The sequence below is a fragment of the Zosterops lateralis genome (assembly GCF_965231275.1).
Source record: "Zosterops lateralis genome assembly, chromosome: 4".
Lineage (NCBI taxonomy): Eukaryota > Metazoa > Chordata > Aves > Passeriformes > Zosteropidae > Zosterops > Zosterops lateralis.
In genome coordinates, this window is record NC_139765.1 from 16,579,015 (window position 1) to 16,605,549 (window position 26,535).

The window sequence follows — 26,535 nt, forward strand, 5'->3', positions numbered from 1 at the left end:
CTACATTTTGGCAGGAAATTAAGAGCAAAACCTTCCTGCACAGATTAACTTCATGACTCAAGTTGTATAAACTACGCCTTCAGTGAGTTGAACATGGCCCTTTGGAAAATCCTAACTGAATGCTCCAGGGTGAGAAGACAGGTGCTGCAGAGGCTCCTGCACACTGCCAGTGCCTCCTTCATTGGTCCTCACACATCTCACTCCTCTATCCTGTGGGATTTGTCTTCCAGGGGGACTACCAATGCCACCACCAGGCTAAGCTCCACCCAGGCACAGGGGTGCAGCCTCTGTGGATGCCAGTGGGACTGCACCCACATATCCCACAGCAGGACTTTCCACACTGCATCTGAAACCAGTTTGGGCCGCTGCAAGCAGAATGTCATCTCCTGCCACCTGTGACACAGGAGACATTTTGCTTTTCAAGGAGGTGCCCAAATTAAATCACATCTGCAGTGCTGGGAGTGTCCCTTGCTCTGCTAGCCACTAGCACCACATGCACCCAAGGAAAAAATGTTTACCTGGTATGGCCACAGTTAACCTTTTTTCCTTGCTGAGACGGTGCCCATGGATGAATTCACTCATGGAAGGGGAGCCCCTCAGAAGGTATGATTCTGTGGAGGCAGGATGAGGGGGGGCTCTTAATAATTTCTGGAGGTAGGTCCCTGAAGTCCTGGGATGGCTCTGATCACAAAGGGAAGGTGAGAATAGTCTTGCAGGAGATCCAAGAAAAATACATATGGAAACAAAAGAGTTTTGCTTTAATTACCTTTCAACACCTCACAAATGACAATATTAACTTAACTTGCTGAACAGATAAAAATCAAGTATTGTTGACACCCATGTCATTTCCAGAGCAGGACACCTTGCCTGCATTGGAAATCCTCATTCACCTTAGGGAAGGAGGAGATGAGGTTGGGTTATATCTCAGCATCCTCAAATCAGCTTGTGCAAGGTTCCCGATTGTTCTCTTGGGTTTGCATTGTGATTAGAGCATACAAGAAAAGGGGATGATTATCTAGGACTTCTCTAAAAGAGTCCTCTTCAACTTCAACATCATGGAGATGCTCACACCTAGAGAGTTTTGGCAGGAGCAGGCACAAGACATGAGCTCACTGCTTGAACAGCAAAATATTTGCATTAGGTTATGAATGGCAGCCATCCCCTTCAAAAGGTTTCTTGCTCCCATGTAGAAAAATTGATCTGAGTGAACACATCTGTATTCTTTTCACACTGATAAAGAAGAAGTGAGCGCCAGAGTTTAGAAATGCAGTTTCTTTCACATTAAGCACTAAAATGCTCATAGAGCACACTCCTTTTATTTCAGATGCTCATTATGGAAAACCATAGGGAAAAGTTAAAGAAAACTTGTTAAAAAAAATACATTCACACTTAATATTAAAGACATACAAGATACACCGAGACACGACAGAATATAGTTCAAAACACTGCATTCAGAAGGAGGAAATAACAGTGAGTAGGTGGATCAGAACCACATGTTGCCAGGCTTTGAATTTCATATTCATATCCTCCCCGCCTCCGTCTCCCCAGTCAAAGTACGGAAATAAAAAATAGAAGTAAAAAAAGGAATCATTATGTTTATAATTCAGTGAACGACTTTAATACAAGTCTGGCTACTGCACTGTACTGTAAAGATCACTGCATGCATACCTTTTCCTCTGAGTGCCACTGCTGACCAGTAAGTTTGGTTGCTGTGGGCCCTGACTATGCAGGAGGAAAGTGTCTATGCTTGGCACGGTGGCTGATGCCTCCTCACTTACTTTAGGGCTGCCGATCTTGCTCTTTCCCAGCTTGCCTTTGCTGCGTCGAGATTGCTCGTGGTCGAACTCTAAATCCTCCAGTCGCTGGGTCAGGGCAAGTTTTTGCTGGATAGCCATGCGCAGCAGAGAGTTCAGGGTCTTCTTCTCATCCTCCGCAGCTGCCAGCTGCCTCTGCATCTCGTCCAGCTGCGTGACGTACTCATCACACCTGTGGGAAAACAGGGCAGGAATCTGGGGAGACAGCCCAAAAACCAACTCTAGCACTGATCACATTCCTGGACTTCAGTTACAGAGCCACATTCAGATCCCAGCTTTTGCTGACCCTAATCCCGGTAGCAGGCAGCCTGAATTCTTCTGTTCCCATTTTGAAAACATTTGGACTTGGATGTGAATGTCAACATTTCCCATTCAGCAAGACAACCTGTGCCTATATTAACATAGTCTATGACAATGTAACATGTTTCTGATGCAGATAAAAAGCAATTGGAAGGGAGGTATGGGGTTATTTCCAGTTTAGACCACAAATAATAATTTTGGGTGCTGCTTCTCCTAGTAGGTCACTATGGATAAATAACATCTACCAATTAGAAAATACTATTTTCTACAGGCAGTAATATCCACTTCAAGAAAGTATTACAAAAGAAGACTGCAAGTAGTGTCCACACTTGACCCATCAGATTTTGTGAAATGACAAACCTTCAGTTATTTACCCTTGTTAACCATTTATTACCATTAGTTACCATTGATTAAGAGTATACTATTCAGGAAACCCCACACCTGGAAGTTATTTCACACTTACTGTTGAATCTCTTGGAGGTGTTTTCATTCAATTTATTTCTGCTTTTAGCAATACTTCCCAAAGTTAACAGGAAAATCGAGGCATTTCAAAATTGTCTTAAAACACTTTTTGAAGTGTAATAGCTTCAGTTTGATAGCAATAGACCATCTAATCAGTAAGAACGAAGAGCAATAAAAACAAATGTATCCCAGCATCTCCCAGCAGTGAGACGCATCACAGACAGCAGTGCTGCCTGACCATCAGACATCTGTAGAAACACCCAAGGAATTTTCATGCTGAATGATGCAGCTTTCACCAGATCCCCTTCCTACAAGAGCTCGGTGAATCTAAGCAGCTTTGCTGTGTAATTGCAATTGTGTAATGGTTGAGGATGTAACTTTATCAGTATCACTTACAGAAAGCAAGCACAGAAAACTATTTTAGTCTTCCTTATCAAAATATGTGATGCAATAAACCTTTGAATTATTGCGAATTGAGGGATGAAACTAATTTTACTGAAAATTTAATCTTCTCCTTTGGAAACAGAAACAAAGTATACTTGAAAATATGTAGTTATTCTTCAGACACAAATACTTATATATATATATATATATATATATATATATATATGTATATATTTTGCACTCCTCTTTTGAACTGCAAGCAAAATTACTAAATCAGATACAGGTTCATCTACAGTATTATCTTTCTTCTACAGGACCTTAATAAGCATGATTGTTGCTACCCAAGCCTTGAGGAAAAGAGATACTTACGAAATGCCAGTTGGCTTAAAGGCAACTTGCCCACCTATTTCTGCTCCAAGCTGTGAGATGTCTGTTGATGCTTGACAGAGACGTGAAATCAGCATTCTGAATATTACAGTAATTCCTATTCCTAATTAATTTACTTTAATGTCTGTGTTATCAGAATTTTAAAGCCTCATTCTAGTAAGCAGATGGGTCTTGTATCCATGTCCTTTATTCTCTCCTGCTTTCCTCTTTGTCCAGTAGACATATTTTGTTTCCAAATATGTTTTCTGTTGAAAATTTTTAGACATAACACCTGCAGCAACACCTGTAGCACACTGTAACTAGAAGAATGAATGGCCTTCCTCTAATATGCCAATAAATCAATTTTGGTTTTGGCAAAAGATTGATTTTTCTCAGGCCTTAGGAGGTGTTCTTAGTATCTGCACATCTGATTTGCAAAACAGCCCAAGCAAACAGTTAAGAAAGAAGTGCCATGAAGGCGGATATTACTAAAGCAATTTTAGACAAACCTGCTATGAGAAATCTGAATATACTAGATGCTGTTAGCTGGTCTCATACTTGAGACAAAACAAATCCCATTAATATATTTTCCAACTGGTCTGATTAATTACACGTCTTTCCTAGAAGTGTCCCAGTAAGAGCAAGCCCACATTTCTGGGAGTTCACTGCAGTGTTTGGTTGGTTTCAGTCCACTGACATCCACTATGGCTTGAAGTTTGTAATTATTTTTCACAAACACATGCTCTATTGCTTCTGGGTTCTGCTGCTCAAGCACCTTTTTTGCTTTTTGAGAAACTCTTTAGAAAGGTTAAACCTAAATCACCCAAGTAAAGGCCTTAATTAACTTTAGAAAGTGCTGAATTAACAGCCTCACATCTCCTGGAATTTTGCAGCAGTGAAGGTTATTCCATGTAGTGGGAGGCAACTACTGCCTGCAGCCACAGCATTTCCCTTGAATGAAATATTCCCAGCTTTGCACAAGTATGGGATAAAAGGAGAATTGTTTCCAATTAAAAAAGAAAAAAATCATTGCATACATCTATATTGCCTTTCGCACACACATTTAATAAATTCATCACATCCCACAGAACAAAGTAAAAGGTTAAGGATCTCCTAAAAGAAAAAGGTAAAGAGCTCCTACAAACGATGACTTCTGGCCTGGCAGAGATCATTGCAGGGATATTCAGGATAGGATATTCCAGGGCTCTGAATGGGTCTTTCAGGAGGGTTGAAATAGTGATACCAAAAGTTAGGTTATGTCCTTCTGAGTCAGAACTCCCCCAGTTTCCCTCTTGCGCCAGGACAGGTTGTAAGCTGCAAGTGACTATTAAATAAACAGCACTGTTTTCTTGCTGTCTGCTAGTGTACTTAGAGCAAAAGTCAAGGTTTCACCTATTTTTCATTTCTCCCATCTCAGAAAGGAAGCAGACAGACACATTAAGCCTACTTATTTTTTATGTACTGATCCAAGAAGCTTATATAGGATTTTAAGGGATTTCTGGTTCCATCTATCCCTCTTGTCTAGGAACATAGAGCAAATACCAAATCAGGCTTATGTGTAATTTGGGTAACATAAATCATAGCAGAGCTTGAGCTAAAACCTGGTGACACTGACAGGTCTCTGCTTTAACCATATAATCATAATTCTCTTCTGTTCACAAATGTTTCCTCAGCTCCAAAACTTGTCCCATCTTTCTACTCCATCTCTTCAGCACAGATTTTTCTTCAGAAACTATCATAAGAAAATATTTTGATGGGTGAAGAATAAAATCCATGCATGCAGTGTCAGGACTATGGCAATACCACAAGCAATATTTCCTGCTCTCTCCTGTTACATATCTCTGTTTAGGATGAGAAAGCAAGCAGTGTAAGGACTCAGTGAAGTTTGCTTCCCAAATCACTTTAGGATCCTGTTTCAAAGTAGTTCCTTCTCTCCTTCAGCACAGGACTTCCCCTCACAGGGCAACACCTGCTCTTGACTAATGTTTTAAATAATTGTTTATTGTTCCTCTGGATGAGTGCTGCTCACTGCTTCATACACCCACAGCTCTCACCCTGGGTCAGCAACTGGGTTAGAGCAAGGTGAAACAACAGGAGGGGCAGGAAAGGCCTCTCTGGGAATTCCTCGTTTTCTCTGGGAATACCAGAAGCAGGCCATGACAAAATAAGCAGGTTAAAGGCCCTGGCACCTTGCAGAGACTTCAGCTCTGCTTTGCCCATCCCTTGAACCCCACAAAAGAGATTTTATATGCTGTTGCTTTCTTTTTCTAAGAGAGGTACTCTGGAAAATATTCTTGATAGGTCCAAAGCATGTAAATCCCAGAAAGGGATCACAAAGCTAGAGAAAAGGGAAGGAGGAAGCTGTAGAGATCAGAATGTCAGAGATTTTTGGGTCAAATAAGCTGCTCCAGAAGGAAAAAGGGCAAAAGTAGAGGGACAAGTAGGACAGAAAGACTTTTGAGACAAAGAACTGAAGAAAGAGCTTAAGGAGTGAAGGATGAACAAGTGTCAGGGAAAACACAGAAAAAGGAAGGCTCCTGCTTTCTGCATAGGGTGCTTTAGAGGAAAGCATCAACTTTGCTGTTCAGACCAGAAATTGATTTGCTGTGCTCTCTTTATAACATATACTGTGACCTTTATCCAGTGTATTTGAGGAAGGAGCCATACAGTTCAGCACCAGATGAATGTCCATTTGGGGACTAAAATTATGGTTTATGGAAAGAGAAAGGATATTGTTCTATCAAACAGTATAAGCAACCATTTCCAGATCTATAATACAATTCTACTATGGAGGATGATCTTCTATGGTACAAATTCAGGAGTAAGTACCATGTGATGCACTATAACCATGGAAACCACTGTTTTATTCAGCTAAAGACTAAACAATTGCTTTTTTATACTGAAGGTTGCTTCTGCATCTAACGTTACTGCAAAAATATCTTACAGCCTTGTATTTTCAAAATGATTTCTCTTCTTCAACAGAGTTTTAGAGTATATCAACTCTGTCATTTAAACAAATGCTCTTCCAAATGGACTATTTGGAATGAGTCAATGATGTGACCATTTAGGAAGATTGATTTAATTATAAAGACCATTAAACTCCATGCTAGGGAAGAAAAGTGAATATTTTACAACTGAAAAATCTATAGGAGCATAATAATGTGAAAGACCTTGCACTGAATAATTTTTTATAACTGTGCTGAGATGGGCAAAACTTAGGACCTCAAGTGCAGAGATACATTCCATAGGACATACTTTGAGTGTTTAATCACTAATACATGGAGCTTGCCAACAGCAGTAGGTTATTTGGGTGGAGTTTACCTCTACTAACATTAGAAATTTTTTAACTAAAAATGTGTAACTCAGCATGTCACACAGACTCCCTTTATAGTTCATAGAAGAGGAACAGAAGTTTCTTTGCATCCTACACACAAGGCACCTCGAAAAGATACCTGGATGAGTGGCATCAGTGAAGCCTAATTCTCAGGAGGGGATGCTGCCTCCTATCAGCTCTAGGGTATGCCTTGAACACAACGGAAGTCTGCACTCAGGATGCCCAAACTGGGTAAGGAGCATTCAGTACACCAACAATCTAACATTCCCTTTAATTAACTTCTAAAGCTTTGCAAACTACTTCTACCTCGTATGTTGATGATTTATGGTCCATGAAAGACCCTTGTTTGTTTTATGTGCACGATGCCATTCCTCTGCTCTGGAGTTACCAGCCTTTCAAGAGCTTTTACAGAATTAGAACATTCCTGTGTCTCCTAGAGTAAGGAGCTTGCAAGAAAAAATCAACACATGCATTTCCAACACACGCGTACAACTCTTCTTTCTGGAAGACAATCTTTAGAAGCCAATGAATTCAATCAGGCTACCTTGGTTCACATCACCTGCTGAGCTGGGTCTTCGTTTCCATTATGTCACTACACACACTCCTCTGACGATGGACCTATGATGAATTTGTACACAGCACCAATGTCATGACATATAAATGCCCCTTTTCTCCTTCCTTCCCACTTCTCCCAGCTGCTGTTGTCACTGTCACTAAGCAAAAAAGTACCTTAGAAGGCTGGAAGTGGTGAGATGGCACTGCCAGCAGCACTGAAAAGATGTTGGCAGAAGGCACAAAGATGTCATATCATTTAGGAACTAAAGTACAAACAAGAAATCTGTACTGCTTTTTACCATAAGAGGGAAAAAAACGTCTTTCTTGTGTATTTCCAAAATAAGAATTTATTGATGAAAATGCTGGATCTTTAAAAAATATAAATTTTTAGGTAACCTTTTAAAAAGCAGCTAAAATGAGAAGACACAGTCTTAAGCTGTGCCAGGGAAGGTGTAGGTGGTCATTAGGAAGAATTTCTTCACAGAAAGGGCTATTAGACTTTGGAATGAACTGCCCAGGGAGATGGAGTCACCATCCCTGGGGGTGTTTAAGGAAAGCCTGGACATGACTCAGTGCCATGGTCTGGATCACAAGGTTGTATTGGGATACAGGCTGGACTCAATCTCAGAAGTATTTTCCAACAGAGTTGATTCTGTGATTCCATGTAAAACCAAAAGCTCTTCTGAAGAAGATATAGGAGAAAGAAAGATGAAAGTTGATTAACTACTGTCCTGCCAGGAGGAACTATGTTACAGAAGATAAGTGAAGCATTTATCCTGTGAAGGAGAAAATAATAAATTGAACATCACAGTAGGAGAAAATAAGAATTTCTGCTGGAGTGGGAAATTACAGTGGCCTTACAATTATTAGCACTGGATTACAGCATAGGCTGGTTGATTAAATAGATTTTTCTCTGGTAAGTAATAAATCTCATTCTAATGAAAACATGGGGTTCTGAAGATCATCATTAACCATACGATAGCTTTACATGACAGAATCACTGTGTACTTCTGAATGGGAAAATCAGCCATATAAATCCACTATTTCATTTTCACTTTAAAAAACCCTACGAATGCAAATATGCTGGAGGCATATATTGTCATTTGTAACACTTTACTCAAGGCTGTATTGACATTGCTATTCTTCAGCTTTATTTTCCAAGACACGCATCTCAGCAGCACTTGAAATCTTGCAAGTTTTGCAAGTGTGCATTCTAGGACTCATTCACCTTCATCCAGCAAACCCCTGACCATGCAGAAAATAATTTCTCTATCCTCCTAATCACAGCTAAGTGTGCTCTCACTTAGCACACACACGTTTACAGTGTTGAGCCAGATGGTGGCACCGTTTTCCATTACCTGGTTGCAAACATTGCTCTCAAGGATGAGAAGGTTGCTGCATCTTCCTTCAGAGCTTTTAGTTCATTCCGTAGTTTGGTCATGGTCTCAGTCACCATTGCTTTCTCATTTTCGTATTTGTTCTTCAAATTGGCCAGTGCCACTTCAGCTGTCTAAAAACACAAACAAGGATATGTGCTTATGAGACAGAGATCTGAGAACAGCTAAAATCCCATGCCTGATTTGGTTTGATTTAGTTAATCTAGAACAGCGTATAGAGCATTCTCTGGAAGGAAGGATGGGGCAAATAAAAGCTTTTATCTCCAAATAGTGGGTACCACAAGGAAGCAGATGTCCAGGACATGGCTTTAACAGCTCTTTCTGAAGTATTTGTTTAAAAGCTGTGGTTAAAGAAAAGAAATTTTATCAGAAAAAGCAGAGAACTTTTTTCCACATAAAAATGCTGTCTCTCAACACACAAATAGATGGGAAGCACAAGAAAAAAGGTGAAAGCGCAGGGGAAAAAAGCATGAATATTCTTCAGTGAATTAAATAATCCAATAAGACAGCAGAGGTGCTCATGACACTCTTGTCAGACCAGTCATACCGAGAAACTGGGCAAATGAACTACCCAGGTTCTCAGCCAGCCACCTGCAGACATGGGTTGATAGCTCATGTAGCATTTACTGTGTAGAAGAAGTCACCTGGAATTGACAGCAACGCCAGGAGGGAGCAGAGAGCTCCAACGCCTGAGCTCCAGCAGGGTGCGAAATACCAGCAAGGAAAAGAGAGCTGGGGAACACACAGAGCTCAGCTCCTTCCCCATCCCCAAACCCCAGCCCTGGAGGTGAATAGGATGAAGTGAACAGACACCCGAGCTCAGGACCACAGGCACTGCCAGAACTAACAGGGTCCTTTCCATCCTCCTCTGTATCCCTACAGAAGAGATGTTTGCCCAAACTCAGCCTAAAGGTTGCCATCTTCATCCTGAAATCTGTGAACAAATCTCATTTTCTAGGACAGCTTTGTATCCCATTTACCTTGTATCAGCAGTTTGAGAAGCAGACCAGCTAAAATAATTGTTAATAAATATTAAATGCTACACTGGTAGGATTTTTATTTCCCACATGAAAGCAGAAAACTAGCCTGTATTTTTAGAGCAGAAGTACATGACACTGGGTCTTTTCATCAAGCCTCTATTTCACAGCAGAAATTCTACTATGTTCTGTCTATATAATATCAGGGCATTTGTTCATAGATAAAATTCTGTGTGTTCTGGAGTTAAAGCTATTTTTTCTGAAGGATTTTTATTGCAGCTATGGGAGCTGGAGACACCATAGTTACAACTAATGCAAACATGAAGGTCTTGCTGACTCAATTCTGTCTTATTGAACTATTTACTTAATAAAAACAACTGATCAGCTTTCCATCGAACTTCAGGATATTCAATTCCCCTCATAGGCAGCTTTGCTTTCTGACTGCTATTAGAAATCAAAATCAATTGAACTGGTCCTAAAAGTTACTGCATCATTAATTTTATTTTACTTTCTCATTTATGCTATTTGTTAATGTTTATTCCACCAGTCTGGTGCAGACACAGTAATTAGGGCTATGAACAAATGGATACATAAACCAAGGCAAGGTAAGCAAGCCAGCAAGATCTATGTGCCTTGCTTTCTTGGGCAATTGATATAATAATCCATTTTCATGGACTTAACTTTGCGTCTTCTTACACCAAGCCTTGCTCTTTTTCCTGCTATAGCTTTGTGAAGTCTAAAATGCTTATTTGCAAATATTACTGACATAAGAACTGTGCTTCCCTAGTTAAGGGTGTTTTTCACTAAAGTACAGTCCAAAATACCAGACCTTGAGGGAAAAGCATCCCCAGCCTTTTGCTGCTTAGAAACTTACTCTTTTGAAGGGGAAGACCTCAAGAGAATAAATCTTAACTCCTGGGTTTTTTTGAACATGAGTCAAAACATGAATTTGAGTTCTGGGATACACCCACCACTTGAGGCTGGCACGTAATAAATCACTCTTCCCCTCTCCAACATTAAATTTCTCCTTCCTTTTACATTACTATGTCTTTTAGCTTGAAAATCTGAAGAAGATGATATCAGGTTTGCATGAACAAGTATTGCAAGTTTCTGTACCCAGTTTTACAGTTACCAATATTTATGCTGCTATCCAATACTTAAAGATTAGTTAATAGCAGCTCTTTAGTCAGCAAATCTATCTTTTCCATTTCAGTGAGCATGCCTTAAGATAATGCATTATTTTTGACAGCAATAAAAGAGTGAGACTGAGATAGATCTTCTGGTAGTAGCAAAAAATATATGATAGCTCTATGCTAATGGGAAAAATCTTTAATTTGGAATCACAGAATGTATACCCACATATATCAATTTCATCTAAATTACATTTTAATTACATGGAAAATCCATATATAATTGCTCAGAGCTATTATTGCTTAGCTAGAGATGGTATTTAATTACTTGAGTTAATATTTAACATGTGTCGTATCAGGGAGGTGGGAATGCTATAAAAGACTCAATATGTGTTGAAGTATTGCTGCAGCTTAAAAATCCACAGTACCCTACACAGTTACAGAGACAACAATCAATTGAACTTGAAATTGTAACTTCAAAATAGTTGACTATTGGGAATTTTAACAGTGAAATCTCATCACTGTCAACAGCTAACAGTGTGCCAAGCTGTTAACCAGGATTCAAGCCCCCATGTGGTGAACACTGCACTGTCTTCAGATGAGGAAAGTGCCAGGCAACCTACAATGAAATCACTGCTGCTGCAGCCTTTTGCATTCAGATTTAACTCTAGGCAAAAGGAGATGCATCAAAGTAAATAAAACTATTTGCGTGTTTAAATTTAGATATTTTTTTTTTACAGTGTTTTTAGACCTGGAATCTAGTGGATGCCAAGGCCTTGGTAGATATACTATGCAAAGAAACTTGACAGTACTCTTGAAAAACATAGCATTAAGATGGATTTCTTTTGGCATTTGATATCAAGTATTATAATTTTTGGCTTCTTTTCATTAATGAAACATCAAAAATAAAGTTATTGGATTAATTTCTCTTAAGATTTGAAAAAATCCAAAATAACACCTTGAAGGTTTTTATTCTCCTAAACAGAAAAGTGCACCACTGAGAGCTTCTCCAGGCATGTTATATTTTGTTTTCCAACCCTGGCAATCTTAAACAGTTTGTGATAATACCAGCAACATTCCTGGGCAGTAGCTGGTTCTTGCCTACACCTCTGCTGAATGAATGGTGGGTGCTGAGAAAAGCAGAACTGAAGTGCTTAAAGAGGAGGATGGAAGGGGAGAGAATGAAGGTGTGTCCTTGCTGTGGTTGAGTGAGAGGCTAAATAACCTGTGACTAAAACCTCTCCTCCAAAATACCCCTGGGAAAGCTTGTAAGTGACCTGCCTAAATAACACTTTCCTGAGTGCTTTATGAGCACTTTACCTGCTTGTTGGCTTTCAGCACTGCTCTCAAGGTCGCAATCTGCTCTCGCTTTGTACTCAGGAGCGATTTCAGCTTCAGAATCTCCTCCATTAAGGCCTCCTTGTCTTTGTCGATCATGGGTGCCAGCTCGCGGGCCGCAGCTCGCTGGCGCGACAGCTGCAGCGACCGATCCACAGCCTTCTGCAAGTGCTTGATTTGGTCCCTTATTATGGCGTTGAGGTTGTAGATGTTCATAGGCTCTTTGCGGATGTCACTGGTGTCAGAGACCGGGGAGGAAGGAGGGGCTGTGATGACGGGAGAAATGGAAGGTGTTTTTGTTGGGCTCTGCTCCTTGCCGGGCTCTGTGGCCTCTTTTGTCACCTGCTCAGTCAGGGTCCTGGCTTCCACAGGCGATGCCATACCCCGCCTGGCAAGTCGTGGGGAAAGGAGGCCTCGAGGGTCATCCGGCCCCTTCAGACTCCCACTCCGGGTGACTCTGCTCTGCCTGTAATAGTCCAACATGACCCTGTTCGGCGTTTCATTGTTGCACAGGCAGACGTGGTGATAGAGCTGAGCCAGCTCCTCGCTAAACGTCACCAGCTCGTCTTGGGCAGTGTTAAGGGTATTGTGGTTTTCGTTTGCTATGCTTGCCATCCTTTGTAACTCCTTTTCCATGTGGACCATTTTTTCCTGGCTCTCCTTGGTCGACTTCTCCAGGCTTGTCACCTGCTCATCATATGTCTGGATTCTGCTCTCATACTTGGCCTTCTCTTCGGTGTAGTTTTCCACATACTTATTGTATTTCTCCTTTAAGGCCTTGATTTCTGCTTTGAGGTCTATCACCTCAGTAACAGCTACTTTGTATTTACATTCCAGGATCTCCAAGCCATTGATGTCCACTTCATAGTCGTGTGCTTCCTCACTGGAATCTCGGCCCTTCTCACAGTCAAGCTCAACTTTCAGCTCCTTGTTGATCTGCAGCCCCCTCATGGCGTTGACGTGCTCTGTGAGCCTGTGCACGCGCTCGTGCTGCTCTGTCAGGGCTCCCTTGGTGTGCTCCAGCTGCGTCTGAGACTCCTGGAGGTTGGCCAGGAGAATGGCCTTCTCTCGCTCCACCTGCAACAGAGTCAGAGTAAGAAACCCAGGATCTCATCCTACCCATGCTGAGCACCAAACTCTACAATCACCATCATCTTCTCCACTCCACCACTGACTGCAGCCTGAGAGCTTCTGAGAGATTTTAGCCCCATTCACCTAAACCATAAAATTAATTTATAGAGTACTGTGTAACTCCCAGAGGTTTAGAAAGTCCTAGCCTCTGTTACAACTTCCAATATCACTAGGTCACAATTTTACACGTTGCCCACTGAAGAATTACTGAGTACTCAACTAGAGTGATGATACAGGATTTATTAGGACATATGTTTCCTGAACAATAAAACTGCATCACTGTCAACGGTAAGCCATTTCTCAATAGTTTGAATCTACATTTCCCTTTGACAGTTCTGCCAATCTTTTATAATATTCATTCAGATCTTTGAACTGCTGCACACTTTCATTAAGGCAAATGCAGTAAAAAACTAGCTGCGTACATTTCCACAGATTGAATAACCTACTGTGTGGAAATGTAGCACAGATCAGGACACTCAGCACATGCAACTCCCAGGACTGGCCATCCCCAGCACTTATGTGTAAGCAAAATCCATCTGTTTAAATTCAAACCAGGAAAAACAGCACTTGTGGTGTAACTAACAATCCACTCACTGATTGTGATCTAGTAAGTTTCCTTCCAAATAACCACAGAGAAATGTGGATGTTGAAGAGCAGAAGACATCATGAAGGACACCCCTAGAAATTTTAATGCACAGCAATTTTAAAGCAAGTGAACAAGACAAACTTACAAGTTTGATCTGTTCCGGTATTTGCCACCCATTGCAAAACTCCAGAAAGACTCCCATTTCATTAGAACATTTCAAGTTTTAAGTGTAATGCTCCAACTTTTTCCTATGCCTTTGTCCTGTCCAAAACTGGGAAGCAGAGGAAGGCTTACAGAGATAGGATCCCTCTTCCTTTCATGGCTTTTACAGTAGGACCCTGAGCCTATCAGGTTTACTGCTCTTCTCTCCTCCCATTGCAGTATCTCAGCACATGCAGTGAAAATGGCTCTTCCCTTGATGAGTGCTGCAATTACTCATTCTGAGAATTTAAAGCTTTCGGTTATGAAGAAACCTAAAAAGAAACCATACACAAACTTTCCTTCCCTTTGAGTAGTATGTAGAAAAGACTCAAATGAGCCACCATGAATCTTAGTAAAGGAAAAGAAAAGCCTTTGAGAAACTGAGAAGGTATTAATACCATCTCACAAAATGTTCTGAGCAGTGCTTCAAGCTCTTGTTTCCTCTTAACCAGGCTTTGGAGCCATAGCTACTGCTCAGAAGAACTAAAACATTGGAGCACACAGTGATCCCTTGGTGTCACAGACAGGCTCTCAAAACATGGCCTCCACCAGGATCTGCAATCAATTGCACACAGAAACTTTTATTTACAAATAAAAATAGAAGCAGTGATAAAAATACCTTAAAAAATCAGCCTACTTTTTCTGTATAGAGGGGACTGATGCCTTAAGAATTAAACAACATGGCCAATCCTCAATATCATTTCATGATCCAGGAAGAGTCTCTCTCTTTAGATATGAAGTGTTCCGCTTTTGGCACTACATCTTCAGTGCAGAAGAGGACAGCCAAGAACCACAAGTATTTTGGTATCCTTCTCAATTTTTTGTTCCCCCATTGCTATCACAGTATGTCTGCCACCCTAATTGTTGCTCAGCCTCCATGTTTCCCTTGTTGAGAAAATCCAAAATAGGGTAAACTTCCCTTTTGCTAAGTGCATCTTCTTAAAAGTGACCACTTTCTACAGATTTCCTGGTCAGGCCTGAGCTGGAGGCCCTCAGAGATCAACTCAGCAGGAGTGTCTTCCTTCACCTGCTTTCCTCTTTTTTTTCATCAAGCTGCCTGGCCCAGGTCTGTTCTCCCTAGAAACCTTCAGCTGAACTCCAGTTGTTACCATTCGGTATAGCAGACTTCAGTGTTAGTTACACTGCCCTCATCAGATGAAGGTATTTATTCCTTCAGGCTGGTAAGGTGAGCTATGTATATGCACCAAAAAATCTGGGGTTTGGCCAATGAAAGGACCAACTCACCTTAAAGTGAGAAACTGTCCTGATAATAAAGAACCACATACTAATACCAAAGGCAGTTGGTTTATTAAAGTGTGGGCATGTTCACACCAAACAAGCCAATTCACTGTAGATTACACCAATGTAAAAATAAATATTTATTTTTAATAATATTTATTTAAAATAAACCCTTTCCTTTGAGAAAACACCTGTATGTTAAAGCAGCACAGTGCTTCAGTGTCTGCTTAAATTAATCAGACAGAATTGATCCTGCAGGACTACTGATCTGAGCCATTATAGCAATCAGGAAGAAAAAATGTAGCAGAGCTAATTTGGATCTTGATGATAATTTCTCTTCTGAACATAAATGTGTTCTGGAAACACTCATTTCAAACAGAAAGGATTCTTTCCAGAGAAAACATTTTAAACTTTTAAAACCCATATATCAACTTCCACAGCAGGCAAAAGGAAATACACAGACCTACTCAATTTTATTCATTCTGGACCAGCAATAATGGATTAAGCTGTTTAAAACCATAAATACAAACTCCTACTGCCAAGGGAAAAACCCCAAAGCTCTAGCTCAGTCCTGAGCACACCTTTTGTATATTAATGACTGCTGTTTCCAAATTCGGTAATATTTCCTGTTCTAGACAATACTATACTCTTATTTCCACCACAGCAAACTTACAGCAATTCCAGGTCTTTTTCAGTCCAGTTGGTGCATTTTTTTGACACTGAAATCGGTAGCTGCAGTAAGGATTTCCATAATCTTAAAATGAAAATAAAAGCAATTCAAAAGTAGCTGTATCTATTTTGCAATGCATCCTTCCCTCCAGAGATTTCAGCTTGAGGAGATTTCCTTCTCAATTTGCATCTATAGTTTGCAATTATGAAAAGCAATTTAATCATAGCCATTTATGTCCCCACCTTTTTCTTTTTTCTTTTTTCTTTTTTTTTTTTTTTTTTTTAACATCAGAATTTCAGTGAACAGTTCCTGAGGGAGACTGGAACAAATTAACAAGAGAACTCATGTCAAGAACCCTGAATCTCAGCTACAGCATATTTGTCACAAGAGTACAAGGCAGCTAAAGAAGAGTGTCAGAAACTAAGCTGCAGGGACTTTTCATTTTTCTGCCTTTTTTAAGAGAATTTAATATAGGTTTTCCAAATACAATTACTGGCCTCAGAAAAAGGGAAAGCATGACCATGGGAAGAAAAGGAGTCCTACACTTCGAAGATGATATAGAGAATTCTTTCCACTGGGCAACAAACAGAAAGAAAAAGTGCAAAGCCCTGAGCTTTTCTAAAAAATCTCAAAATATGAAAATTTTCAGCAAGACATTTGTTACACGGCAGATATATGTAGGGAAAGGGAACAGGCACAATTACATCTCTCCTAGGGGCCAGCACATGCCCTTGAAATAGCAGCAACCAAAATCTGTAGAAGGAATTCTGTTTGTCATATTGTTTCAGTGAAGTCTTCTTTATGAGATTGAGGAGCAAAAAACATATGTCAGACACACTTGCAAAATGGCAAATCTGAAGTTTACCTTTATCATAAAAAGGAACCTGATGTCCTATAGTCAAAAACAGTTCCCAAAAAATGGTCAGTTCCTTCAGAAACTCTGCCCTAGTACAGCCTTTTCACAGAGAACGAGAGGAATTCATACCAAATATTGAGATACAGCTGAATGAACACCATATGGCAAAGACGCTGTAGAAGAAAACAAAAAAATCCAATTTTGCTGATGATTTACTTTTTGTCAGCTTTTAAACCTGATCAAGTTTCCCATCCATGACATGAAAAACTTTTGCCAGAATATTTCACATTTAATTTGTAGGATCCAAATTTAATTTGTGTGACATGAACTGATGTAACTCAACAGAGAAGATCATACAAATTAAATGTGAAATGTTTGATGCTTTGTAAAACATCAGCAATTTGCAGTGAATCTTTACAGAATCTAAAGAAATTGGGCTTTCATTGAGGTCTAGTCTGTCTTTTTAAACCATGAGCCTTTTAACAGGATGTAGACGCCAAACAATGGTGGCCACCACTGGCAGAGATGTGCTGGGGCCCAGCACCAAAAAATTCTATGACAGAAAATATTTATAATTTCTTTTTTAGGGTCCTAAGTTTGATCCTAGAGACTGTGAGAAGGCTGCCTCTTTGTTTAAGAGACATAAGTTTTTAACTCAGAAAAGATAAAGACAATTAAAGTATCTTTCAAGTAGAAGTTTGCTAACTCATCAGGCTCAGTATTTAATTTAATAAAACCAAGAAAAAAGCATACCCAAAGCAATCCTTTTTTTTCATTTCTAAGCAACTTTCAACTCCAAATTTATACTGTATTTCAGTGTAAATTACAGTTTAAAACACTTAGAGTGTATTTTGAAATGTGAACACTTCAAAATATTTTTTATTTTGAAACTGTGCTTTTAAAATTTTTAACATTTTATTTCTGAATCAAATTAGAAGCTGCATATAACACATATGTTTACATATTATTTATATATACTTGTATATGTTTTTTCCAGGTGCGTATTTGTACATATGCATGTAAATATAATATACACTCTCTTTAAAACTGGGAAAGTTTAACAGAATTTGTCATGCAAATAAAACCCAAAATTTCAAGCTTTCACACTTAAATGCTGTGTGCGTTGTATCAAAGTTATTGGCGCAAAGCACTAGATGTCACCCATGTTCACCTGGTCACAGCTCAGGTCAAAACTTCCCACAGTGAATTTGGCAGTGAGATAAATAAAACAATTAACTCTTCAGCAAATGGGACAGACCACATAGGGTTTTGTTGCTCTCTAGCGAGCACTGAAAACTGGTTTTGCTCTATTTCACTTCCAAATCACCTTTTACAATTCAAGCAGTAAAGGGTTCATATTTTCTCTCTTTAGAAGAGGTGCTTTTCAGAAGCCTGAAGCCAGAAAATGCTGGGTGTTTCCTTGAGGGTGCCAAACCCTTTCAAAGCTGCTGGGGCAGATGAGATGCTCAACAGCTTGGGCAGCAGGACCCTTTCTCTGCGTGGCACTGCCCCCCTTCTGAGATGATGGCAGCACTGGAGCTGGCAGCTTGAGTTTTCATCTGGCTGGCGTCCCAGGCTCCTATTCTGGCTGGGCACGGATGAGCAGGGAATAAACGCTGGCTGTCTCGAGGCACCCCCTGCAGCCCGCGCATCCGCCGACACTGCCAGCGGGACACGGGCACTCTGTGACAGCCCACATGCCACATGTCAGGGCACGGCTGTTGAGGAGTGATGCCCTCCTTTTGTTCTCTCCTGACCGTGTGCCAAATCCTGCTCGAGCTGAGTTTAACGGCAGAAACTCGCTCTGACTTGTAAGGGAGCATAATCAATCTGTACACGCAGGTATTTTAATGAGGTTTCTTTCCAGATAGCTTCAGTCATATTGAAGAATATCTTATTTCATTTCCAATTTCAGGGACATTTACCATTATGAAAGCAGGAAAAGATGAATCTAACCTTCTGTAACCCCAGCATCTGCATCCCTTTCTCCTCTTTGCACTAAATATCTGCTCGGGTCACACTGACTTTTGTGCAGCCATATAATCTGTGTACTAGGGATATTTCTGACAAAACCTGGATAGGAAAAAAACACCAAAGCACAAGTCTAGAAAATGGACATACATGGCCAAGAACATCACCAGGAATGATCACTGCAAAACTGGCACGAGGGTTCACTAGACGTGTCTAAACACTCCAGGACATTAAATTCAGCCCTTACCTGCATGAGTTGCTGCTTCAGTTTCTGTATCTCTGATATGTTGAGCTCACTGAAGAGGTCAGAGACAGGGTGCAGAGATTCCCCTTTCCTACTTGTGGGAGTTCTGTAGTCACTGTTGAGTTTCACAAGAGGCCCGTGGATGTGTCCGTTCATTTTGTCATCATTGTTGGGCTCACCTCCGTCCTCTGAAAACTTCAAACCATCTACTGATATATTAATATGGTTATTATACATACTATCATTGAGGTTGATATACTGGGACAGTTCCTTTCTCAGATTGTTCTTTTGCTCTCTTTCATTTTTTAAAGTTTCCAGAGCTTCCTCCAGCTGATGCTCAGCAATCTCCTTCAGCCGGATGGCATCTTCCAGTTGGCTATTAAGCAACACTGTCTCCTCCTCAAATCGTTTAATCTCATGCTTTAAGCCTTCGTATTCAACCTGAATTAGACAAGACAAAGAACATTCATAATACTAAAACTTGAGTTGTGAAAACCTGCCATTTATCAGCCCTGTTGAGACAAGTGTTAAAGAAATTACGGTTTGGAATACGTTACATTGCCTGCTGCTCCCAAGAACTGACTGAACAAAAAGTGCAAGTAGAGCTCATTCTGTTAAATACTGCAGTGCTCACTTTTTCAGCACGTGAGACTCAAGAAATAAAAAACCTCTTTCTGAATAACTTATCATAAGCAATGAAACTTCATGGGAAGAAGGCTGTTTATTAGCAGATGTCCTGATAATTACAGATTTACTATGAATTGTCATAAGCAATGTTGGTATATCATGCTATTCATGGATCTTAGGTTAATAGAGCCTGATTTATGATTTTCTGAAGATGATCTCATATCTCAATTCCTACTAGACGTAAAGTCACTCAGGTACAGATACCCTCAAGTACCTTGGCAGTTTTCAAAAATACAGATGGAAGGTACAAAACCAGTAGAAGAGCCTCAACTCCCTTCTCTGTACTTTACACAGCTCTCCATTATCCCAGAGGCATTTAATTTTAAAAATTAAACAGGAATCTATTTGTACAGTCAGTTTAAACTCTTAGATGGCCCAAAACTGCTAGAGATTTTTAAACTATCAGAAAGAAACAGCTCATTCAGCCCCCCCACAGTTCCTGGACTGTGTGGTGATGTCCTTCTGGAGCACACAGGAACCTGTTGCTCCAACCACAGTGCCTGGAATGTGTGCCAGTGACACCACTTGGCAGCACTGGAGGAGTTCAGTGTTCTGTCCTTAGAGAGCAGCTCTGTGCCCCACACCAAAGTGGGGTATTTTATCAAGATATTCATGGGCATTGTGAGCTGAGCTAAACAGCAGCTTCTTCTTTGTCCTTTAGAGGCAGCTCCTTTGTTCAGTCTTTTCCATTTCACCTCACAAGAAACAAAGCCTGGAAAAACCCAGCCTAGCTCTACACGAGTTGATCAGCAATACCTAGACAGTGCAGGAGATCCCCACTGCAGAATGCTTCCCCTTTGCTGTCCTTTATATTCCTTTTCACTTTTGGAAAACCCCACAGCAATGAAAAGGAAGAGCTTTGTTTGTGAAGGTCCATGTTCACACTTGACCAACACTCCTGGTAAAAATGACGACATTTTGATTTTTTAAATTCAATTCTAATCATCTTAGCCATCTGCATCTTAATTTCAAAATGAAACATCAGATGAGATAATTTAATAGCTTGGTGAAAGAGGGAAAAAATACCAAATTTTCATGTCTCCATAAAAAGCCCCATTTTTTTGCAGTTAAAGCTTTTATAATTCAAACAAATTACTATCTGCAATCTTAATGCATTGTATAGAATTTTTTTATATCTGATTTATATGGATTTTTAATCAAACTAAAATAAGAGTCTGCCAAAAATAAAAATATCCACCACTCCTATTGAAGTACAATACTTATCAGCCTGTCAAAAGTCTTCAACTCATAAACCTTTGGAAAGGCAAACTTAAAAACCAAAGCACTAATTTTCAAACCCAGAAACCGGAAACATATCAAACAACAAAGAGTGCCAATATCGGACATTCTTAAATAGAAAACAAAAATCCAAGAGAGTTTCAAATCTACATTTGGCAATTTAGTATCTTTCTTTACTGTAGGAACAGGTCCATCCAGAAAAATTATGAAATGCAATCAAGTAGCTATGTTAGCCAAACCCAACAAAACAACCAAGACTTTTTCAATTTTAAATACATATAAAAGCTAGAGGTCTATGTCTCTATGGTTACCTTCTCATAGACTCTTACTTTTAAAAGCTACAAAAAAATCCAACATGTAGATAATGACATTTTAGCATTGAGATTTATAACATATGGTTTTGTAAATTCAACCATTAAAGAAAAAATGCTCTTAAAAATTTATCTTGTAGATTAAAGTAATTTTAGGAATCACAAGTGCATGGATCTGTGATAAAAATGACTGATTTTTAAAGCCCTTCAAAATGTGGCAATACTTTTTCTCTCCACAGACTGTCAGCATTCAGTTTCAGTTAGAATGAAATATTATGACAAATATAAACACTTGCAAACAGATTTCATTTTAGGGGAAACCTAGAACAAGTCCATAAAGGGGTCGTTTACTTCCTGAAAATGTGGCAATGACTCCTATGAGGCTGATGAGAAAAAAAATCCATGCCTCAAAGGAGGAATTTGCTGTCTGGGTAAATAACACTGGCAACAAAGATGGTCTGCTATAAATTCCATTTCAGGAGTGTGAAAGACCAGGCATCTTCATAAATAAGGAAATTATGCACCCATTTCCAGTACCTATGTATTCCCTGCAGCACAGCTCTATTGTTTCAAGTGTTTCAATGGCATTTGGGCTGGAGCGGTAAAAAAGCAGTAAAAGAGAGATGAAATAGCACTGCTTATTCCTGCAGGAATAAGGCAACTTTGTTCCCAGGCTGCCATCAGCAACTTTGACAGGGCTGGCTCTTCCACAGAAGCCCCAAGAGCACCAGGCAATAGGTCAGGGCACAACAAGGGGCTGCAGTGCAGAGCTGTGACCCTCTGAGAGCAGGTGAGAAGAGGGTGTTATGAAGTGCAATGTTACGATTGTCCAGACATCATCTAAAAGGCAGGAAGTGTTATACCATCCAACCTGGATATTTAAATTTTCATCACTGCAAGTTAACTCTCCTGACAGGAGACCAAATCTCTTTTGCCCACTTTAAAGGACAACAGACCACTGGACACTGAGTTCCTGAGGAACGGGAAAAGCAAAAATATGCAGCTCTATCTCTTAATAATTCCTCTGTGATTCAATAGTTCTGCAGTGAACTATCCCATCACAATTCTTCAAAACTGAGGTAAGAGCCTCCCCATATTTCAAAAATGGCCAGTAACACCATTTTAGAATAAATGATCAGCAAAAAAACAACTGGAAAAAAAACCAAAAAACCCAAGCATACAAAGAAACTTCTATCAAAGTGCTCTGCAGGAACATATTATGGAAATTAGTGAAAATTGTGACAATTTACAGTACAGTGCCTTGAATCTTTCAATGCTTACTTGATTCTGTTTCAGTGTGGACACTAGTTTCTGTAAAGTGATGTTTTCTTCCTCCAGCTCAGTGTAGTCCTGCAGCAGTCTCGCCTCTCGGAACTTGTACTCTCGAATCTCATCTTTCATTCGCATCCTCTGCAGTTCCACCATTTCGTTATTCTGACAAGAGAAAACACAAGTACATTACAATTCACACACAGACACTTTAATGCTGAATGCTGCCTTCAGAAAAAGCCAAACAATCCTGAAATAGAAATGATTAACAATGCATGTCAAAACACCATCACTTATTAATTTGAGGCCAAGCAATAATTTCAGGGGGGTGTTGGCAATGCAGAAATGAGAACGTCTGATAGAGAAGCCCTGATTAAAACAGTTTAAGATTAGGTGCTTATTGAAATGGAAACCTTGGAAAGGCTGCAGCATAGCTCATTGGTTTCATTGCTCTACAATACAGTGATTTAAACAAAATTACCACCTGTTTTCCACAGAAGGATGTGTTTTACATTCATACAGAAAAGCAGTGAGTACTGACATCGGTTCTCCAAAGACATCTGCTAGGGAGCAAGGTGCACTCACATTTGCATCTGCAGGCACTAGGGAGGCTCACAGGCAGGCACAGGGTGGAAAGCAGCACTTGTCAAAAGCCTGACAAACGTCTGGCTCTGCTGAGCAGGATCACACCCAGCACTCCAGGAACACACAAGGTCACTATTTTATTTTTCCCATTAGCACATACAGTGCCCAGACAGCCTTATGAGAGAGAACATGAGGGATCAGTTTCACCAAAAATCAATTCCGTCAGATTCCAGCTCTGACTGAGTTGGACATCAAGAGTCAGGTCATTCTGGAAGGACTCTGCTGGCATAACCACGATGTAAAAGGCACTGCAGGAAGATAGAGTTAATACACGCACAGCTGGAAGAGAACAGTGACCCATACAGCTGGCTGGGAGGAACAACCTCCTGCCTTGCTTTGAAGAGAAGCCTGCATTTGTCTGACTAATAGAAGTGGGCATGGTCAACCACATCTCCTTTCCTGCAGGAGGATTCTGAGCATTGCCACAGCAGCTGGTGGAGAGACCTTACTGCTGGGGCAGAGCCCCCTCACTGCTGGGATGTCAGAGAGAGCATACCTGGGAAGAAGTAATGAGTTTCTGTAAAAGATTCCAGTGTGGAGGGGGGGCAACCACTGGCCTGATAGATACCTGAAAAAAAGTCAAATGTTTAAGCAGTAATTGTAGTCAGGGAGCTCTAGATCAATCAATCTGCACCCTCACTCTCTGGTACACAAAGGAGAAAACGCCACATTCTGAATTAAGGACAAACAGAACTTCACTTAGCATCTTGGTTAAATAATTACCGATCCCTGGAAAATAACTTCCCAAAGCATGAAAAAAATATTTTGATGCAAGGCTTCACAAAACTGGCTTTAAAAATAAAAACTTTTTTTAGAGAAAACTAAAAGCCATCACACTCCTCCTAGCAGCTAATTAAGAAGAAGCTACCTGATTAAAAACAAATGAAACAATTGAAAACAATTTAAAAGTAAAAGAGTCACAGAGCACTAAATAAAAGTAAAAATTCCTGCATCCATCACTACCTAAAACCTCTGAACAACTGGTAAGAGCAACACTACAGATGATTTCAAAAGGTGAAGGAATTTTATACTTTTTGTTTTGTCACACTGCATTCCCAGCTATGGCAGGTATAGGTGCTTGTGCCTGTCTGAGGACAACATCAAATGCAAAACTCCACCATGTCAAGGATAAATGAAGCTGCTCTGCAACTCTCCGCAAGTGTTTGAGGATGATAAGCCCAGGGAATGAGCTGGCTGACATCCATCCAACACTGCCAGGAGCCCTGGGAGGCGGAGCATCACCGAGCCATTCCCAGATGCATTGCCTGCACCTCACTAGGGTGAGACCACCACCACCAGCAGCAGCCAAGACAGATCTGCTCATGATCCAAACTGCCTCTGCCATCAGCCCTGCTGAGCAAAGGAGGGCCTCCCCAAAAGGCCAGGCTCGCTGGGGCCTTGAGCACTCTGGTCTAGCAGAAGTTGTCCCTGTTCATGGTAGGGGTGTTGTCCTTTTAAACACAATCCACTTTCTGATTCTGTGATTCTAAAAGGGAAGAATGAAAAAGGTGTCCAGAAATGGAGGACATGAACAAGGAATTTTTATAGAATTCTGATAGGATAGTTCCCTGATAGACTACAAGGCAGAGTAGCTTGAAAAAGCCTTGAAAATTAATTCCGTAAAATGCGAGTACTCCTTTGTCTCTCCTGTCATTGCAAACTGCAACAGAAAACATGAGCTATCACACTGCTGGAGTGCACCACCATTTATTTAAAAGAGATACCACATTTCTTCACCATTTATTAACTGCTGCTTCCTACATAATCTTAGAGATATAAACAGAGCCATCTATCGTTCTCCTCTTCTTACACACAGAGAAACTCTTTCTGCAGTGTCTATTCTCTATTTGTCCTTACTCATGGCATTTCATCAAGGAAAAAACAGCAGGAAAAAGGAAGACCCGCCACTTGGAGCATCCCATGTGCCATGTCTGCCCAAACACTGCCTACTACACTTCCCTTGGGCAGGGTCAAGGCCTCTACTGGAAGCAATCCCTTTGCTCTGACACAGAGGCAAAACCAACTCACCACACTACAGAATAGTGTCGTCCCTGAATTTCTTGGTTTCAAGTGAGTCTTTGCAGCAGCTTCTCACGCTGCTTCATGTAAACAATATTATATTCTTAGAATTTATCTCTATGTTTTGCATTCTTGTTCTCTGAGAGAGAACTTGACTGATGGTCATATTGACCAATGGAGTCAGGAGGTTGTAACCTCCTTGGGCCAATCTTGGCCCTCTGTACAAAATGTATATAAGCCTTTGGAGTCAGATAATAAAGAGCTTTCCATGATTCACCAAGCTGCTGCCTGCTGTCCTCTGTCAAGGTCCACTCACACGTCACAACGTGTTGCCCCTCTAAAGGCGTGGGGTAACAGAATAGGACATCACTTTCTCACAGCAATATAAAATGTGTGTTTTGTCACTGCAAACACCCAGGAGTTATCCTCCATGCTTCAGATCCCTCCTCTTACTTGCAAACATCTGCATTATGCTAGCAAACACCCAGCTGCAAAGCATTCCAGTCTCCATGCTTGCCAGGAAAGGCAGTGATTCCATTCCACAGGTCCAAAACCTGATGTTTCAGAAGTTTACGAGTGAGTAGCCACATGTGGAGGGCTACTCTAATTTCCTTTACGTAAGACCTCTGTGTATTTTCCAGAAGTGAATCAGTCCTGAACCTATTTTAAAAAATAATCACATTGAGTTTTTTCTCTTTTACTGTTGGTATGAAGGATATATTCATTACCATCAAATGCTTTGATTCAATATATTAACTTCTCACAATCCTACTGTTATTTTGAATAATTTAAAATACACATTTATTACGCAAAATATCTGCAGTTATAGAGGAGAGGTCTTGCTGCACTGAGACAATGGCAGCAAGAAGCAAATTTTTTATTTGGTGGACTTGTATAAAAAGGATATGACAGGATTTAAAAATACAAGGCAAAAGGATTTTGCCAGCAGGGCAGTTATCTACGTGAGCCACTAGAGGACAATGTAACTCAAATTATTAGCAAAGTAATTTGTAATTAAACTTTGCTACTCATCAAGCACTGAACTCACAGAATAAAGCAATCGAGCCATATGCTTTTACTAGGGCACTGCCTCAGGACTTTTTACATTCCCAGAGAGTATTCCCCTATGAACTATGTACTGGGTCTGCAAAAGCCAAATTAATCCAAGAGGTGGAGCTGATGACACACCAGCAAAGTTTTAATGGCAGAAAACTATTTTCAATCCCAGCCACTAGCTGAACATGGTGCAACAGCTTTAACGGATTGGTGCCAAAGAAGGAGGAAAAGGCCTCTCAGTGAAACTATAGAAAACAAGAGAGTCCTGGTCAGCATTGCATGTCATTATACGTGAGCACTAATTGTGGAAGATGTCAGCCCTGCAGCACCTCTAATGAACGTATACATCACGGA

At 40.4% G+C, this 26,535-nt stretch overlaps 1 protein-coding gene across 6 annotated transcripts in view; it reads right to left on the minus strand.

The window, feature by feature from the left end:
- Positions 1 to 26,535, minus strand: part of BICD1 (BICD cargo adaptor 1) — a gene marked incomplete at its 5' end in the record, with an annotated part of 180,508 nt that overhangs the window by 26,341 nt on the left and 127,632 nt on the right. For 2 of the 6 annotated variants that reach the window (XM_083859359.1, XM_083859356.1), the window contains 5 exons: positions 1,779 to 1,986; positions 8,574 to 8,725; positions 12,040 to 13,134; positions 18,959 to 19,429; positions 22,474 to 22,626. In XM_083859359.1, coding sequence (XP_083715485.1) covers positions 1,779 to 1,986; positions 8,574 to 8,725; positions 12,040 to 13,134; positions 18,959 to 19,429; positions 22,474 to 22,626 — 2,079 coding nt within the window. Of the gene's footprint in view, positions 1 to 518; positions 710 to 1,195; positions 1,987 to 8,573; positions 8,726 to 12,039; positions 13,135 to 18,958; positions 19,430 to 22,473; positions 22,627 to 26,535 lie in introns of those variants that run through there. The other 4 variants (XM_083859355.1, XM_083859357.1, XM_083859358.1 and 1 more) reach the window with 4 other exon arrangements.